This window comes from Hetaerina americana, unplaced genomic scaffold (assembly GCF_022747635.1).
Source record: "Hetaerina americana unplaced genomic scaffold, ioHetAmer1.1.p SCAF_12, whole genome shotgun sequence".
NCBI classification, from domain to species: Eukaryota; Metazoa; Arthropoda; class Insecta; order Odonata; family Calopterygidae; genus Hetaerina; species Hetaerina americana.
In genome coordinates, this window is record NW_027286292.1 from 27,475,497 (window position 1) to 27,495,496 (window position 20,000).

At 35.0% G+C, this 20,000-nt stretch overlaps 1 protein-coding gene across 1 annotated transcript in view; it reads left to right on the forward strand.

Moving 5' to 3' along the window:
- Positions 1-20,000, forward strand: part of LOC139685742 (inactive selenide, water dikinase-like protein) — a 57,816-nt gene that overhangs the window by 36,474 nt on the left and 1,342 nt on the right. Inside the window, exons 3-7 of the mRNA XM_071582806.1 lie at positions 7,416-7,564; positions 7,652-7,764; positions 9,423-9,613; positions 9,697-9,909; positions 14,432-20,000. The exon at positions 14,432-20,000 is cut by the window's right edge and continues 1,342 nt beyond it. Coding sequence (XP_071438907.1) covers positions 7,416-7,564; positions 7,652-7,764; positions 9,423-9,613; positions 9,697-9,909; positions 14,432-14,616 — 851 coding nt within the window. The 3' untranslated portion in view covers positions 14,617-20,000. The remainder of the gene's footprint in view (positions 1-7,415; positions 7,565-7,651; positions 7,765-9,422; positions 9,614-9,696; positions 9,910-14,431) is intronic.

Below are 20,000 nucleotides of genomic sequence, written 5' to 3' on the forward strand. Positions count from 1 at the left end.
GTATCGGTGAAAACTGTCCGCGATATGATACAAGCAGTCTATCATAACGTTAATCAAAATTATAAAAATTTAGAATGGTTGCGAGAAAGAGCCATTCTTGCTCCTAAGAACGATGATGATAATGAAATTAACAAGGAGATACTAGCCATGCTGCCAGGAGACGTGATTGAATATAAATCGGTTGATACCGTAGTGGATGCTGACGAAGCCGTCAATTATCCAACGGAATTCCTAAATTCACTTGATCCAGCTGGATTGCCACAACATCGCCTTATACTTAAAGTAGGATCTCCAATCATTTTATTGCGAAATTTAGATCCACCAAAACTCTGCAATGGGACACGATTGTGTGTGACAAAATTAATGAAAAATATAATCCAGGCAGTCATTTTAACTGGAAAAGGAAAAGGTGAAATAATTTTTATTCCACGAATACCTCTAATCCCAACTGATCTTCCCTTCAACTTTAAAAGATTACAGTTTCCAGTCCGGGTAGCTTTTTCAATTACCATTAATAAATCACAGGGACAGTCTTTAAAGTTTTGTGGTGTTGATCTAAGATCGCCATGTTTTAGCCACGGGCAACTTTATGTTGCTTGCTCCAGAGTAGGTTCGCCTAAAAATTTATATATTCTTTCTCCCGGATATGAAACAAAAAATGTAGTTTATTAACAGGTGTTAAATAAAAAAGATTCTTAAATTTGTATGAAGTAGTGTGTTATTGTACTTTATAATTTGTTGTTTTTATTTATGTAGTATATTTATATTATTGTTTCTCCCTAACCCGTGCAAAGCCGGGTATTCAGCTAGTATGTATATGTATATATATGTAATTATATGTATATGTATATATATGTATATATATGTATATGTATATATATGTATATATATGTATATGTGTATATATGTATATGTATATATATGTGTATGTATATGTATATATATATATATATATATATATATATATATATATATATATATATATATATATATATATATATATACACATACATACACACACACACACACACACACATATAATTATATTTGGGAACACTTTGAGTGAGTACACTGTCCATCGGATAGGACGTTAAGCTGTGCACCCCTTGGCACCTTTCGTCAAAGAGTAGGCTAATGCTGGGTTTCTATCCACCTTTCATCCTTTCCTATCCATCCCCTATGGAGCAAATGACCTCAGCTGTCTGTCGCCTGCCCTAAATACTACTACTGAATTATTTCTGTAATTGCTAGAATTACCATTTCTTTCACAATCCCGTCTTCCATCCTATCATCTTCTATCCTCTCATAAAGGTTGAAGTGTCCTCCCTTATTTTAATGCATGCTTATTTATTTTTATGCATTATATGCAAGGCTTAGATGCAAAAAAATCTTCATGTTTGTGTATTGTATTAAGAATTTATTATCACATATTGCAATTTTATGGCATATTTTGTGGAGGAAAAGCAGGGCTCTGATGCTGAAAATCCAATATCCTACCCATGTGTGCTTTCTTTTGTGTTGTTTGTCATCTTAACAGGTTGTATTATTTTTGTTAGGCCAGGATTTTTAAAAAAGTTTGAACAAATAGTAAAGCTCTCCTAACTGCATAAGGAAATGTGGAATACCTGATGTGTACTGTTTTGGAATTAGGGACTGCAGTTTCATAAATATGTATGTGGAAGATATTACCCAAAAATGTCTAGTATTGCCTGTTGGAAAACTTAATTTACCTTAATACTTTGTAAGGCTTTTTGGAAATACTTCATCTTCCAAGATTTGGAAAGAGTTGTTACAATTTTTCATTTTGTGTTCTATGGCATTCATATTTTCCATCTCTGGAGAATTTCAATTGAAGTCCTCACATTGCAGCTCAGGGGCTTTTTATTCATTATGAACTTAAAATTTCTAAAATTCATTGTTTTCGCAACAGGTTCCTCTGAGATAAAATCGGTGTAATCATTCCTCTTTACGCTCAAGTGTAAAAATGGTTCAATAGGTATTCAATTGTTTATCATATACCTAAAGCATTTATCAGCTTAGTATCCATCAAAAGAATTTGGGCGAAAAGAGTTAAATGAAAAAAACTGTGGTGATGAAAGTTGCTAAGGAAGAGAATTGGTTTGTTGAGATGCTCAAAAATGTGATAATTTCATTTTGGTGTACATGGTTTACAATACATGGAATAAATTATTGTATAAAAAGTATTTGGAAAAGTTTCTGGAAAATAGATGTATTTCAGATATTCCTACAATGCCTCAAAACTCTTTAATGTTCATCCCTTGAGGGCTGACGCACTCTAGCCAGTGGCTTCTCTACAACTGTTAAGGTTACCTGGTAGGCAGATGCTGGAAGATCCGTAGTGGTACGCGTGCAAGCTTCTTTGACGGCACTTATTGTCTCATGTAGGTGTCCTTGAAGGGAGATTTTTACTTTTCGGAATAAGAAAAAGTGTGCAGGTACCAAGTCAGGATTGTAAGGGTTTAGGGGAATCATCATGATGCCATTGCCGGTCTTCATAAGCAGGCGCTCAATTCTGCTCTTTTTCATCCGTCAAGACCTTCGGGACGAGTTTAGCAAAGATCTTTCGCATCACCAAATTTTCAGTGAAAATGGTATGCACCGTCATCTTATCAATGCCAATAAGATCTGCAATCATGCCCACACTTAACGAACACTGAATTCAACACTTCACACACTTGCCAGGAAAAATGTTACCGATACTTTTTACGCAAACCTTGTAATACAGTGTGTGGTACACTGACATTATTTTAGGAATGTGCTGCGTACATTGAGGAAGGTAAGGATAAAGTGGAATGGTTGCGTTTACCAATGTGTCAAAGTTGAGATCCCTTCTGTTTGGGCATTTTAGTTAAGTGTGTGCCTGAGAGAAGGAATTACAGTCATGCATTTTTTTCAGCTCCTTCCTTCTTGTTTTTCCTGTTTTGGGGTAGAAAATAAAAGTATTGAAATACTTAAATGATGGTAATTTTGAGCTGTAACCTTCCACATGTTATCAATTCTCCAATCCCTTATTCCTTGAAAGTCTGTTATAACAGTGCCTCATTTCAAATTTGGCTGTTGTACATTATAATGGCTTGTTCAAATTTTATTGTAGTGGTTAACTGTTGAATACATTCCTTTCCTACGTGGAGATTTTAAGTTGCAACCATGATACATGAGAGTAAAGCAAGAACAGATTTTGGCTATGAGGTTTTCAGCAATAGAAATTGGCTTCTTTTTATATACAAGAATTTATTGAAAGGTGTCGATAAATTTTGATGTAGCAAATATAAACATAAATATTACTATTCTAAAGTTAATTTTTACTTCATTAAAAAGAGTTGCCTCATTTTACAGAGCTTCAGTCATTCATCTTTAAACTCTTTTATTGTCATCTTTGATTTTTCTATTTTCATATTTTTAAATCACAGATTGTAACAGACATTTTGAATTAATTTAAAAACATTACTTTAAGAGGATTTTGAAAACATGATAGTTTTTTGTGGAATCAAAATTAAGCTATTCATCCAATATTCAATCCAATGAATTCTGAATTGTTTGGGGTTTAATAATGTTCTGACAGTAAAATTTATAATGGGATCCAAAGTATTGTCATCCTTTTATGCACCGACAAGGGCAACTACAAATGACTAATGATTGGATATCATACTTGTAAAAATGAATGATGCGGCGTTGTTGTCATCCATCCATGGCCTAAATATTGTAGAAACATACAGAAAAAGCATTTCATGACAAAGTAGAATTTCAACAAATTGTGTTACTCTAGTCAATACCTTCATTTGGCATCATTGTACATCTGGAGTTGCAGATTATTACTAAAATAGCCACTATTAGCTCTGGAAACATGGGTTGCTGATCCCTGGTCTTAATTATATTGTTTCCTAATCTGCAAATTCTTTGACTTTATTTAATGAATCACTCTAAAGAGAATGAAATTTCCACAGTCCATCATTGTCATTCAGAAACTTCTTAAAATGCATCAATTTTATGATGCCTTCAAACCAATTTCAGTGCCTAACACAAGATATGCCATGTAATGAGTGTTTGGGAGTGGTTCACAAAACATCCTCATGCCAGGCATTGTGTTATAGCTACTGATAAGGAATATACCCAAAAATCCTTTCGATGTTTGTACCTCAAACTTAACATGTCATTTACCCTTCTGTAGTGTTTACTAGGCATTTTCATAAAAAGGCGGGACTGAGTGCACTATGCACATATCACTTCATGGAATGAAATTTATGAAGTAGCACCATTAAGCGGAATCCTTTTGGACTGCCTCCACATAAGGCGAGTTGTTCTGTGTTGAGCTACTCCCACACACCAGCAGTAATGGTCAGAGTCTGCAATGGCCACTGGTAAAATTTTGATCAGCAGAAACAAAAAAACTTGGATGAACGATGAATGTCATATTTTCATTCAATTTTTTTTTCAAGCTCAGGAAATGTGCCACAAATTCTAGTAGTAGTAGTTTTGAGGGGAGGCGACCGACAGCTAAGGTCATTTGCGCCATAGGGGATGGATAGGAAAGGATGAAGGGTGGAGAGAAACCCGGCATCGGCATTAGCCTACTCTTTACGAAAGGCGCCAAGGGGTCCGCAGTTTAACGTCCCATCCGACGGACGGCGTACTCACAAAGTGCCCTCCACAAAGCACCTCAAGTAGGGATCGAGATACCTCTGAAAAATATTCAACACCGCCGGGATTTGAACCCGCGCCCTCATGGTGGGAAGCCAGTACGTTAGCCCCCGCACCATCTCGATCCCCCACACAAATTCTAATTGCTTCAACAAGCCCTCAGGATTGAATCTAGAAGATGGTCATTGTGTTTTGACTGGTACCATTAATTTAAAACTGGGAGAACTTTTACTGGTGTAGGTCCTCAACATGGACCACCTTTCAATTTAACAGAACACATTCACATTAACTGTGCATGATTTGATTCAGGCAAATTGTCTGTTAACAGCCACGGAGCTAATGGAAGAGGATGAAGTCAATGTGGGATGTCACTCCATTTTTATAGAATAACTTGGCATGCTCCACGTCACATCAAATTTGTGCATGTTTGCCGAAGAACAGGAAAACAAATATAGAAATCAGCAAGAAATACTTTCTCATGCGAGTGCTGATCCAAATTTTCTAAGCACCATCATCACAGAAGAGGAAACTTGGACTTATGAGTACAATGTTGAGACCAAAGTGGAGTCTTCTCTGTGGAAGGGGCCAGACCCCTATCCAAAGGAAGCTAGCATGTGTCAGTTGGGAGTGACAGTAATGTTAGATTTTTTTAATCGGCAAGGGATAATTCATTATGAATTCATCCCAAAAAGTTAAGAGTCAACGAGTAATTTAATGTAGGACACGGTGATGTAGGCCTGAGAGCCAGAGTTAGATGCTGTACCAAGACAATGTGCTGGCTCATAACTTTCTCTTTGTGAGAGAAATTTTGACCAAAAACAGGGTAATGGTGGTCCTTCCCCATCCTATTCCCCAAATTTGGCTCTGTCCTTTTCATATTCCTAAGTTGAAATCAACTTTGAAATAGTGCTGGTTTGATCTAATAGATGACAGAAAACATGTACCTAGGACTTCTGATAAGAGCATTCAAAAGTTGGGTGTGGTGCGTGGCTATCCATGAAGAGTACTTTGAAGGGAATAAATATGAAAAAGGTGTTCCTATTGAAATAAAGTTGCTATATTAACTGTATGTTCTTTTTTGAACACAATCTGTATTCAAATCTTGGTTCCATTACAGTTTCTAAAATCTTCAGTATAAAAGAAAAAAATTATTTGTACCAGGGATAGAGAAAATTTAAAATGATTAGGACCCACCTTTAGCCCAATAAAGTGGAACCCAAAGATAGTTAGTTAATTTACTTGGTGAAATATCATTGTTCTTCATTCTTCTTGAAGCTGGATTATCATTCTCTGTATCTTTTTCGGGAACAGGAAGAGGTTTCTGAGGAATCAGTTGTTTTTTACCATGGGGATTCAGGTGTATGATAGCCTGATGCTTCTCCTTTAACAATGACACCATCAGTTATCTTAAGAAGGCTTGTAAAAGAAACAATCATTCTGGTGATGAGGTGCTAAATATTTTGATATGTTTCGTATGAAGTTACTTATAACTGAGCATCTGTTGAGCGTTGCTGGGAGATAAGGTTGTCAAAAGTTCCAGTGGGACGTTTAAAAACACATCAATGTCTCCTTGTCGAGCTTAAGTACCCTTTTTCTCCTCTTCCCCCGATTTATGGTAATGCAGATTATTTTATTTAGAGAATATTATGATCTGTAACAGAACCAAGAATTTTTAAACCATTTTTACTTTGTGTGAAGTACTGAATTAGGAACAGGAAGAGGTTTTGATGGGAATTTTAACATTTGAATGGGGAATTTTAATTTGATGGGATCAGTTGGGAATGGCATGCTAACATAACATTAATATGTCATTCCCATCTGAAAATACCTAATACTTCAGGTTAAAAAAATTATGAAATTCTTTGTTTGTTATTATATTCTTTAAAAACATAATGTAGAACTTGTGAACTCACATTTTTAAAGCTTTTATGAAATTTGTATGCATTTTGATAAAATAAAAACTCCTCATTAAATGTTATCTCCAATTCAGGCATTGAAATTTCAAATCACCATCCTGTGCTAGTGCTATATACTGCAGTAGAGAGTTAAATTATGAGTCCATCATTTAATCCTTTACTGTTGAAACAACCACAATGTGTTTCTATTGTTTTTTCATTGCAACTGAAACTAAGCTCAATTTTGTTTGGAAAGACATGTTGGAACAGCACCTTTAATAGATAAAAGCCCCAAGTTGTACTGCCCATTTATTTTATCTCATACATTGGGTTTTAATTCCTGGGTGTCATCATCAGGTATAATATTTATGTAAAAGTTAATAATAAAATTAATAATTTCAGGCTTCACCTTGTGGAACTTATTCATTGTAAAAAGAAAAATAACTTTGTGAATTCCACGTAAAGTTTAATTTTATGATCTGGGTTTCATTACCTAGTGTCATCATAATGATGATACTATGTTTTTAAACCTGATTTGTACAATTAAACATCAAGTGAAATTCTCATTTTTTTATTTTTCTTTTCTTAAAAGGTTGTACCTGATGATGCCTAGACATTGAGATGGATTGTTTGAAATAAATTAGGTGGGCAGTACAATTTGTCATTTTTATCTGTATTGTGAAAACTAGTTCCTCTGATCCAAACATTATTTTCATAATAATAGTTTGAATATGATATGGAAATCTGTTTATATTTCTGAATTCATATTCAGCATTGTTGACATTTCTTAAACCTAACCTCTGTGGGGTGGTGAAATGCATTATGCCTTGGATGTGATTGTAACTTTTGAGGAATTTTTAGGTAAAATTGCATGCTCCAATGTGCTAAGTGATCTCTATGCCATGGGGGTGACTGATTGTGATAACCTATTAATGATCCTTGGAGTATCAACCAAGATGGCTGACAAGGAGCGGGACATTGTGATGCCACTGATGATGCGTGGGTTTAAGGTATAGTGTGTGTGTGTGTGTGTGTGGTTACTTCCAGAGTCCAATGCCAATGTAGCTGTTACTTTTCATTTATTGTTTCATGTTTAGGATGCTGCATTGGAGGCTGGATCAAATGTTACAGGAGGCCAAACTGTAATAAATCCATGGTGTATGGTAGGTGGAGTTGCTACTGCGGTTTGTCAACTTGATGAAATAATAATGTAAGTTTTTAGTGTGCAATGTTAAATACAGTGGAACTTTCCGTGGGAATTTTTGTGCTCTGCTATCTCGTGTGTGTTAGCCATAAAATGGCCTAAAATTAGTTAAAACTAGACGACTACAGTTTTATGACTGGAGAACTGTGGTAATGTTGTATGTTTACTAGTTTAATGCAAATGGTATTTGATGTGGTTAGTAGAGCTTGGGTGCTTGATCTTGATTTTTGGTTAGAAAATCACTTTTATTTTAACAATTTTACAAGCAATTCACTTGTTCTCTCACTTTGAATTATTTGCAAGAATGCCTAGTGTTTCAAGTAAAGTTAGTGTTTGTGACACACAGCCAATATGTGAGAATATTATTATTGGCAACACCTTAAGGTATCATTTTAAAAAAGATATTTTGAAAATAGCCCTATAGGGGAGGGGATTGGATAGCTCTAGGAAGGAAATATCAGGATACTGGTATATACAGGGTGCCACGCTTAAAACCGGACAAGCAGGCGTTCCATCAAAGGAGAGTTCCTTGCTGGGTTAGCGGAACCTTCACCCAGACTTCTCCGAAGCATTATACTTAGCCACAATATCATAAACAGTTGATCTGGGGTACGTGAAGAATTGAACTATTTCAAAATATGATGCCAAGTGCGAACACTTTCTATAATAGCGGCTTTTCGGTTGTACTCCGCACTTTTACGTAACATCTTGGCCATTTTGAGGTTATGACTGTGAACTAGATGCCTATAGCTTTCAAGAATGCCAATTGTGACCTCCAGTGGAACTCCGATATGGTGGGACATTCAAATTGAAATTTGTCCGGATTTAAGCGCTGCACCCTGTATTTCATAGATAAAGCAATTTATAGTTTGTCAAATTAATTTAAAAAAATTAATTTGACCAGTGGGGTGAGGAAATAAATCATACAGAAAGAGGTTAGTACTTCGGCAGAAACAAGCGGAGAGGGGAATAAACTGTTGTGTAAATCAAATGCCTTTATCATAATGAAAAGATTAAGTCAATTTGTCCATAAATAGGAGGTAAGAGGGGGATTAGGCAATCAAGGTTGCAAAGCTATTAAGGAGAGAATGTATAATCTGCCCTCAAGCAATGTGGGAGCTGTAAAATGCCTGGCAGGAAAAATTAATTTGCTTAGTGGTATTGCTTATATCCTGAATTGCGGTAAAGAAAAGAAACGGTACCCTCATTGTAATAATTGACATACCACCTATGGTTTCCGCTGTCTTGAGCAATACCAGTGGTTGTGTTAGCAGTAAAACCTTGTAAACTTGTCAATTGCAAAAGCTTTCCTTAGCGCCATGTTCTTCTGCTCATTGAGAACCAACTTTGTAATTTTATTTTTTTAAACAACCTAGTATGTACTATGTATTTGGTGAACTGTTTTGGTTATAATCAATTATTTACTTTCACTAAAATTACATATGGTTAAATTATTGTAAACTTGAATTTTTATTGTGTTCTAGACAAATCGTAGATACCAATCGCAGCCTAGTACCTCTGAAGTGTCTCTTTGGTACATAGGTTGGATAAGACTGATAAAAATGTCTCTTGTTAAAATATTAATATTTTATGCCATTTAGTTTGCATCGTAAATATTTGCATGGTGTGGATTTCTCTTCATGTTACTTTGTGTTACCTTTTAGGCCAGATAATGCTGTAGTTGGTGATGTTCTCGTTTTGACAAAGCCACTTGGAACACAAGTTGCAATATGTGCCCATCAGTGGCTAGAGCATCCGGAGAGATGGAGTAGAGTAAAGCTCGTTGTGACTGAGGATGACGTTAAAAAAGCTTATCACAGAGCAATGGACTCCATGGAACGACCAAACCGAATGGGTGAGAATAATAGGATACTTATCATTTACAACTGGCCAAATTTTATGGCAATAACTCTTTGACTTTCTTCATTTATTTTTCAGCTGCCCGTTTAATGCACAAGTTCAATGCTCATGGCGCCACAGATGTAACAGGTTTTGGTTTATTAGGGCATGCTATGAATTTAGCTAAACATCAAAAGAATGAAGTATCTTTTGTCATACATAATTTGCCTGTAATAGCAAAGATGACAGCTGTTGCAAAAGCGTGTGGCAATATGTTTCAGTTACTGCAAGGGCACTGTGTGGAGACATCAGGTAAGATGCCTTGAAACTTCTTTAAGCTAGTTTTAGTACTGTATCTGTTAAATTGTTCCTTATTTGATATTTATTTTTTAATATGGTACTTCAGGGAGTGTAATGAGGATGTAATCTCTTACTATATATGTGTTCCTCATGTGGGTCATGGTAGTCCAGGGGTATTGTTGGATTACTGACCAGAGGGCCCGGGTTTGATTCCCAGGCAAGCCTCTCCAGCTCATCAACTCCACCCAAGCTATGTGATTTTTCAGGAACCAGATCTTCTTGGAAAACCATAACCTGCACAGGGACAGGACCTGGCCCTCGTACCCTAATGTGTGAATTTCACACGCTGTCAGTCTTAGCAATGGGTAAACTCTACGATGACCTACCAAACTGACCCTTGGGTTGATTATTATGTTTATGGGTTTTTTTATGTTCTTCATACCAATTGTTTTACTGTTACAGTGGCATGTCATAGTAATTTTGCCACTAAGTAAGTTATCTTCAACCAATGCATTTTTCTCTCTTCATCATGTTTGGGTCAGAATTAATTTTCATTCCTCATAATTTCAACATTTTATGAAAAATAAATAGTCTCCTGCAAGTGTTCTTCCAATGTTTAAATTACACAGCTAACTCCTGGGGGGTTATTCCCTAATGAAGCTGCCCGATGCTATTTGCTTAAGGATGCCATTATGGTATTGGCTACATGAAATATCATAAGAAGCTATTCTGTTAAATTTGCCGATGTCATTTTTGGATGTTTGGATGCCAGTTGGGCTGCTGTGATGCAATGACATCGCTGTAATAGCATCGATAAATGCATTGCTTTGTGGTAGTCATTGAACAGGAAATTGAAGTGGCTGATTTTTATTCGCTTGCTACAGGCTAAAATATGAGCTTTAATAATTCTAAAGAGAAGACAGGTTCAATAAAACCATTTTGCGGTGTGTGACAACGATTTTGTAAAAAAAAACATTTTCAGGTTTAACTTTGTGGAATTCCTTCATTATGACCGTAAAAAGAAAAAAAGGAAGTGTTAAGTTTCTTTTTACCCTCATTAAGATTTTGTCCATCTCTTTTGAGCTCTCTATGAAAATTGACAACTGTGAAAGATGGGAGAAAGTTAGATCAGCCAGGAAAGGGAATTAAAGGTGTTGGATGTTGAACGAAATGAAGGAAGTGTTATTGAAGAGGGGCTTATTTTAGTGTCAGATGTTAGGTTATTTTGGTTGAAGAGGCAAGTAAATGCATCGTTGAACTGTTGTCTAGGCTGTGGCCATCCAAACCCTACCTTTACCAGTGGATTATCAATAGTAATAATGATCATAACACAGTGCAATTATATAACTATGTCAGCAATTTGAGGTGTAACTTAGATTTCACTGATCCACAATTTTTTACTCCGATATGAGCCAAGTTAATCAAGAAATTCCATAGATATTTGTGACACCACTACATAAGATACCACCAGACTAAGAAAAAAGTAGAGCCAACCTATCGTTAGGAGGAATATTTATATTTATGATCGTTCAAGTTTTTCTATGATTGACTGCGTATGTGGTCTGTGCAATAAATGCACGATCTGGTGCCATCTTGCAGCCATGACACAGACTAGCTAGCTTATTTCAGGTCTATATATCATCACAGGTTTAGGTACTCCAGGAAGTAGAAAGAGGTAGATGTCTGTTCAAAAAGTTCTCAAACTTTTTTATTGTACACCTACAGTTACTTATTTTTTAATCTGCTTGCTGGTGTTGTGTCTGCGTAAACTTCCTGAATAACTGCCTTGAACCACTTGTTACCTTGTTTTGTTGATTAGATGTGGCTGTTTGTGTAAACGGGTATTTGTGAAGTGTGGCAAAAAATTGGATTTGCAGAAATAAGCTCTTTGAAGGAGCAGTGTTATTCTGTGATATTTCTCTGAAACTGTGCAAATCCTTCATGGAAACTTTTGAGTTGATGAGGTTTATGGTGAGGATGCTATGAAACATATCGTGCATTATAAGTGGTTTACCTAGTTCAAAAAAGAGTGGCAACCAGTGGAAGGTTATGAGCATTCCAGAAGACTATCAACATCAACTGATGACCCTGACATCAACAAAGTGAACAATCTCATTCGTGCAAATGAAGAATTGTCTGTTAAGGAACTTACAGAAGAGTCTGGCATCTGCACTTGTTCATGCTATGGAACCCTGACTGAAAAACTGAGGATGCAATGAGTTGCCGCCAAATCCGTGTCTTGGCTGATGACAGGTAATCAGAAACAAGTTGAAGTCTGTCAGGAACTATTTCATCAAGCTGAAGAGGAAGAAACCAAGCTTCTTGACCAGAATCATCACAGGTGATGAGTCTTGGGTCTATGGTGATCATATTGAAACAAAAGTGCAGTCTTCACAATGGATTGGTGAAGCATATCTCCATCCCAAAAAAGCTCGACAAGCTTGCTCAAATGTCAAGGTGATGTTGACTGTTTTTTTCAATCCAAAGGGGATTGTGCATCAGGAATACTTACCTAAAGGCCAGACAGTCAATACAGAGTACTACCTTGGGGTTAGGAAAAGCCTAAGAGAGAGAAACAGGTCAAAATACTTGCTTATTCATCTCTCAGTACTTGTGAGCTTTTAGCCAAAAACAAAACTACTGTGCTGCCCCACCCACCCTATTCACCAGACCTGACCTCATGTGACTTTCCTGTTCCCCAAACTAAAAACTCCGCTCAAAGGGAAAATATTTGCCACCATTCCAGAGGTTGAGAAATATTCAATAGAGGTTTGTGAGAGTATTCCAGAAGCAGCATTCCAGGGCTGTTTCAAAAAGAGGAAACACTGTTGGGATAAGTGTATACGTTGGGGAGGAGACTACTTTGAATGGGACCCTGACCAATAATTTTCTTAGTAAAGTATTTTTTTGTAATAAATAAAGTTTGGGAACATTTTGAACAGACCATGTATTTTAGAGGAATATTGAAATTGTAAATGGGACATGCAGAGGAGAATTGTGATAGGGAAAGAAACATTTGCTAGGAGAGACTTAGTGATTGGTAAAGGTGTGGAGGAAAGATAAATAAAGATATAAATGTGAGACTTGATTTTTAAGGCCAGAGGATGATCATAACCTAGATTAGAGGCTTTTGATTTGGGTATGGTGGAGAATGGAGAAAATTAGTTAAATAGAGAAGAAGACCAAAGGTTGAGGTTTTAAATAGGTTGGGGAAAGAGAGAAAGTTATTGGGTAAAATCAAAAAAATGACAGAGAAAGTGAATTAAGGAAAAATTGAAAGACAGTGATACATAGGAAGCCATGAAAAAAGGGAGAATGTTGGGAAAGTGTGGTAGAGGGGTGTAGAAGGTGGATTTTAGGGCATAGTGAAGGCAGGCAGAAGATGGAAAGAAGTGAGAAAAAATAGGAAGGTCCCACAATATATAGAAATATTTATTAGGTACCGTCCAAAATCTATCTTCAAAATGGATATCCTGATTGATTGATGAGACATAATCTGATGAAAAAGCGCTAACGGAAGCATAAAATTTTCATCTTTCAGGTATTTTAAAATGTCTCTTACATCTGCAATGAATATATCTGCTTTTGATGTTAACTGAATTTCAGTGAGGCAGCTTTAGTTTCCAGGTTTACTTTGTGGAAATGATCCATAATGCAAAAGAATACTCTTCGTATTTCCACATAAAATATATTTGTAAATGATCTATGATTCATCACGTAGCATCATCGTCAGCTGATAATAATGACTATGCGTTGATTCTTAGGTCATCAACACACATTTTATGTGGAAATACAAAATGTAGTCTTTTGAATTTGAAGCTTTTTAATGGCTAAAAATTATTTGCAACTGTTTACAGTCTGTATGTTAACATTCCATCTTATGACCTCGTGAGAAACCACCCGCACTACACTCTGTCTGAATGAAGTAGGTGTTTGAATTAGTGGGGATTTACTCTGATATTAATAATATGTTAGGTGCTGAAGTAGTGCAGTGCCTATGCACAAGATGCCAATAACTGTGTGAGCATTGTTTTAACTGTATAGTCGGGTTACATTTTAAACAGTTAAATAACTAATCATTAAATGTGGTCTTTCTGCCAATTTTGTTTGCATCTAGGGTTGTTGTATAGAAAGATAAAAGCTAAATGATGACTGTGCTGTGCATAAGATGGTTAAGGAGGGAACTATCAGACATGCCTGTCAGTAGTTAAGTAATAGTTTCCCCAGATCTGATATTATAATTCTCCATTTAGGGCTATGTCACTGGGGGCATAGCATGATATATTGGCAAATTCAATGCCCTAATGTTGTGATAGATGTTATTTAAAATCTAGAGGCACTGAATGTATTCAGATCTTGTCCATTTGAAAAATAAAGCCATATACTAGGTGATCTACGGTTTAATGGCTTTTGTTGGCACGTTTTGCCATTCATATCCCAAAGATGGTGATGTTATTCATAATTATTTTATTAATATTTATAAATTTCATTTTAACTTGTCAAGTATTTACTAATAAAATGTTTCATGCACTAGGTGGTCTACTTATTTGCCTTCCAAGAGAACAAGCTGCAGCATATTGCAAGGATATTGAGAAGAAAGAAGGCTACCAAGCTTGGATAATAGGTATAGTGGAGAAGGGAAGCAGATCTGCTCGTATTATTGAAAAACCTCGTGTTATTGAGGTGCCTTCTAAAGAAAGGGATGGGGACCTGTGGTAGCAGGTGAATTTTGTTCAAAGTTACCTGAATATGTGCATATAGATTGTTATGTATTTGGGTAGTGCCACTATGTTTCAATGAATTTTTAAATCATCCTTGAAGCTGATATGTCTTGGAGTTGACTTTTTGTCTCCTTGCGCAGTTAATAAATTGACATATTTATATATAGTTACCGGACTTGATATGTCACTACTTTGGTAAAATCAATGACTAAATTGTGTATTGCCAGAGTGGTCAATTAAGTTTAGAGAATTAAGAATTGCACAGCTTCTTCATAATTTCAGGGAAAAAAATGGCAAAAATACAAGTTTTTTTACATTGCAAATTTGATATGCAAATTAGGAATATGATATAGGAATTATGAATTGACAATGAACATCTAAATTTTTTATCAATATGTATTAGCATATATCATTGTGCATTCAGGCCCTGGGAAAAACCGAAACTATAGTTTCGGGCTGACTTCTGTGATACCAGTGGCATTTGAAGCAATAAGGAATGATCCACGCATAAAAATATTTAATCAGTTCCCAAAGACATGGGAAAAATCAGGACAGAGGATAGCATGTTCATTGGAAAAAATCAGGAAAAGTTATTAATGAAAAATTGTTAAATCAGTGGCTGATGTGATTACAGCTCAAAATATAAAAATCTCCTGAAAGTGTCTAGTAGGTTAATGAGTACTTGAAAAAGTGTTTGAGTTGATTGGAAGTAGTTGGTAGTTCTCTATTGAGGACACCTTTCCAGAACTTTTCCATTTTTTCATAATAAACTAGTATGAATACCCGGAAACTTTCGGTAGGAATATTTTAAATTTTGATTCATTTGTAAAAGTTGTTTTAGTTATTCCTTGTCAAGTTATTTTACTGATTTGATTCCATTGCACAGCTATCGAAATTTACACATTTTAGTCAATTTAGCTTCTAACAACAATATTTTACTGGGAAGGTAAATCGTAATGCGTTGAATAATATATCATATGCTGGATTGTAAAGCAGGTGTGTTATAAAAGTGTGATTGAGTAAGCCTGGTTTTGCCCAAGTGTTGTTTGTATGTTGTACCAATCATTGAAAGTGCCTACATTCTGAAGTGTTTTGTAGTTATTGTACTTCATTATTCTGTAATCTCTTTAGTGATACGTCTGATTCAGATTATGAAAACAATTGCTTTCCATAACTAATTACCAAATGTCAAAAACTGGTTTTGAAATGCAGTGAAATACAGATTATATCAGTCAATCTAAATAATTTGCATTGACCATGTGGTGTATACCTTGTTTGTTGAATAAGTGGAAATGGGTCAAGTTTTACCCTAATAAGAAACAGTATTGATAGTTGGTTACTTAGGTAAATTGATTGTATTGTTAGTGTATGAAATTGTAAATCAAGTTTTTTTTATTACCAGAGCTTATAACTTTGACTCGAGTTAAAATGACATGACTTTTTTTAAGTAGCCTATTGTTAAGATACTTCTTTAAAATATGAAAACAAAGAAATGTAATACTTCACAAGACCTAACACCAGACTTTTGGTTCTGTTCAAGAATTTTTGCTCCAAATAATCAAATCATGTTGAAATGTGTCCCAGACAACTGCCCTCATTATCTGCAAGAAGTGAAGAACTTCCTGATAGGCTTGCATGTAATGACAACACTTGAATGCTGGAAGGGGAAGTTGTTGATATCCGTAGGCAGTGACCTTTGAACATACGAAAACCGCTGTGGGAGATAGAAAGTGATGTTGTCCTGTGTGTGTGTATAGGTTAATCTGGTATATACATATGGCTTATGCTAAGTCCTATGGCTCAAAGTAAATAATATTTGCTGGTATATATTCAACCTTACTAACATCCAGGCCTAGCATGTTTCTCATACAAAAACCTTCTTGATTTGCCGCTAGTCATTATGTTTGAACTAAAATTCCACATTTTTCTCTTTTCAACATTTCATTATTAATGTAGTCTATATTATGAACATTTTTACTTTTCTCTCTTTTCTGCAGTACTTCATTAAAAATACTTGTCTCATATTAAAATCTAACTTATTACCAATGAAGGAGCAAAATAATTAATCAATCCTCTTGAAATTACATTCATGGTGCGAATATGTGATTTTTAAACCACTCATTGTTAAATAGAAAAAATTCCAATAAAAAATCCAAATTTACTGTAGTGTCATTGTATTGATTATAGGAGTCATTTAATGAATTAAATTGAACCAGTTTTTTTGTATTTGTCATCCATCTTCATAAACATTCAGGTATTGTTTTTACCCTAGTTCATACAGTGAGTAAAAAATGGCTGTCAGCGATTGGGATATCTGAGAAAATTCAGGGAAGTAGCTAAGACAGGGAAAAATCAGGAAATTTCTGGGACTAAATTTTTTTCAAGAGATTCAATAAAATGTTTTGAAATATATTTCATATTAGCTTTTGCCTGTATTTAGATAAGAAATCTGGTTTTAGATGGAAAATGGCTTGGTATGGTCAATAAATATTATTAAGCTAGACAATAATAATATTTAGTTGTTGGTACCATGTTTCTTTATTAAATTTTTCAATTAAAAATAACTATCATTTTAATATTATTTTCTGACCTAGTTAATTCAGTTGTTAAAAATATTATCTTTGCCTGTGGTTTCCATTTTATGATAGATTCCTGGTTCAGGTTCATTTATTTTTTCTACTATAATAACCCTTTGTAATTACGTTTGACTGACGTGTGTTTATGTCAGGCTACAATAATACACAATACTACACAAAGAAACATTACACTTGAGCATGCTCTTCAAAACATTTTCTTATGGGGTCAGCATGTAAAGAAAGGGAACATATAAAGGTATTCCAAGAGACTTTTCGTTGAACTCATTTCCTCCACTTCTTTCATCTCAAATTCTTAACCTCTTCTTCTGTCAAGTTATGTAAAATAATTCTCCTGTTAAATTGTTTCACTTTGTTTACTCACCGTGGAATCTCATAAAACAGTATTAATTCAGCTTTAGCAGCACCAGGAGAATCTATATATAAGATGTTGTACTTTTCCACATTCTTGATTTTACCTTAAAATAAAGTTTGGAGAAACAAAAAATATTTTAATATGATGCTAATTACTTCCATAAAGTGAAGCCTGAAACTGTAGAGTAAATACCAGCAGTTGTTATTTGGATGTATCAATCTGTATAGAGCGATGGTGCTTTTCTATAAGCATCTCTTTTTTTCCATGAAAATAGGTGGTATAAATTATTCTAGGAAAATAAAAATACTGTTAATGTTTTACTGTGGTTCCTGAATTTTACATTTTTGAGCTTTTCAGTAAAAGAATGTGCGTAAATTTGAAGCCCTGGGGGAAACACCTGAAAATATATTTTTTTTTAAGAGGTTTAAACTTTATCAGGATTATGACAAATAATATTAGCACCAATGATTTGCTTATGCGAAATTTGCCATAAATATAGCTAAAAAGTTCTCATCCTGAAACATTTAATTTATACTTCTCATATGGTGGTAAGAATATTTAATTTAGCATAACATATCAGTCACTATTGTGTCTTTTATGGCTAAGGGTTCTTAAGCATTGGCAATACTGATCAAGGTTCTCATTCATCTATCCTATTTCTTGCCCACAAATATCAACCCTGATTGTACTTATTCTTTAAGCATCACTTTTTACCTTAGGATACTTTCAGTAAGATTTATCTTATCAGCTATGATTATTCCAATTCAGGTTTTCTTGCTTCTCATGGATGTGATTGGGCACCTTTTGCATTGACTTGATGTTTGATGACTTATGAAATAAAAAGGTTTTATCTGAATTTTCCATCAGCTCTAACAAGTAACTAAGCTTTTTCTGCTTTGATGCAAGTACTGAGTTAAGATGTGCATTTAGAAGGCAGTTAACCGATAGGCATTGAGATGGAGAAGTAAACTATTGAAAAAAAGGTCTTTTCTTTGCTGCATCCATTCAAACCATCTTGCTTCATAGTGACTGCATGAGTTCAATTATTTTCAATGACTATGACTTCACCATGTGCCACTACATTTTGAGTCATCACAAATAAAGTTTATTGTTTCATTTAACTTCTGTTGATATGGGATTTAGAAAAAACTTATTACTCATGGACTGCATTACTTTCAATGACTAAGGTGGAAAACACTGTGCCACTGCATTTTTAGTCACAAATCAAGTTCATTGCTTTATTAAACTCCTGTTGATAAAGGATTTAGAAGACTTTTATATTTAATACCTCCTTTTGGATGTCCAGTAATTAAATGGAATTGAGTATAAATGCCAGTGACATTGAAAAAATGGTTGGTGACGTATTCATGGAATGGTTGCAGTAGAGTAATTGTATCAAGGATAGTATATTCAGGAATGCTGGAGAATTTCATAAATGGTTTTGCTGGCCACCCAACTGTTGGAACTGTTTAAGTCAAACTTTGTGCATCAGTTCATATAGATATTAACAATATTTTGGTAGTGCAGTGCGTAAACATTGTTTAGGACTCAGTACATCTTGCGAGATATCACAGAAACAAGGCGTAAACTATTGGATCTTGAAAGACACTGTTGAGAATGTGCGTTAACATAACTAAAAGAGGAGCGCTGCTAGAAAGCTAAGTTATGTGGGACGCATGCTCCCCCATATCTAATACAATGCTCTTGGCTAGGAGACACGAGTAGAGGTTCAAAATAATAGCTTATCTCCTAAATGCCTCCCAAGAATTGGCAAGATAACTGAGGGACATAAACTCATGTATGATGTTCGCCCCCTTTTATGGCATTGTTGAAGGAAGAAATCTGTGCATGGTGTACAGATGTACACTGTAATTTTACTTTAATAAAATCAAATACCCATAGGCCATTTTTAAAGTGTCATATGATATATAAATCTTATACCTATGGGTTTCAATTGCATGTAAGGTTTGCTAATGTCAGGAAAATAAGCATTCATGCCTATTGCTCATTTACTTTTTAATCATTCTGATAGCTTTCCTCTAATTGAAGAAACTTAATTTTAGGAAATTTTAGATGCAACATAATAGATAAATTGCATTCTTACATTTCAACAACTGACATGTGTTATTCCAATAAAATTTTGGCATGTCCCCATATGATCTCTCACTGGTGTTCTAATGCTAAAATATATTATGGATATTCCTCTCTTAGATGAGGTTGACCATTCCTATTACATATCTTTGTAATATTTATCCACTTTCTGTTGTTATTTTTCTGGTCTTTCAGTAAATTGTGTGTGGTGGTCAAATTATACATACATACCAACTTATGCACATTGAAGTGAGTTTTGTTATCACATGTGATGTTGCTGGTTGGCTTTTAAATTATAAGATAAAAACTGTGCTTTGTTGACAGCCATTTATGCAGGAATTT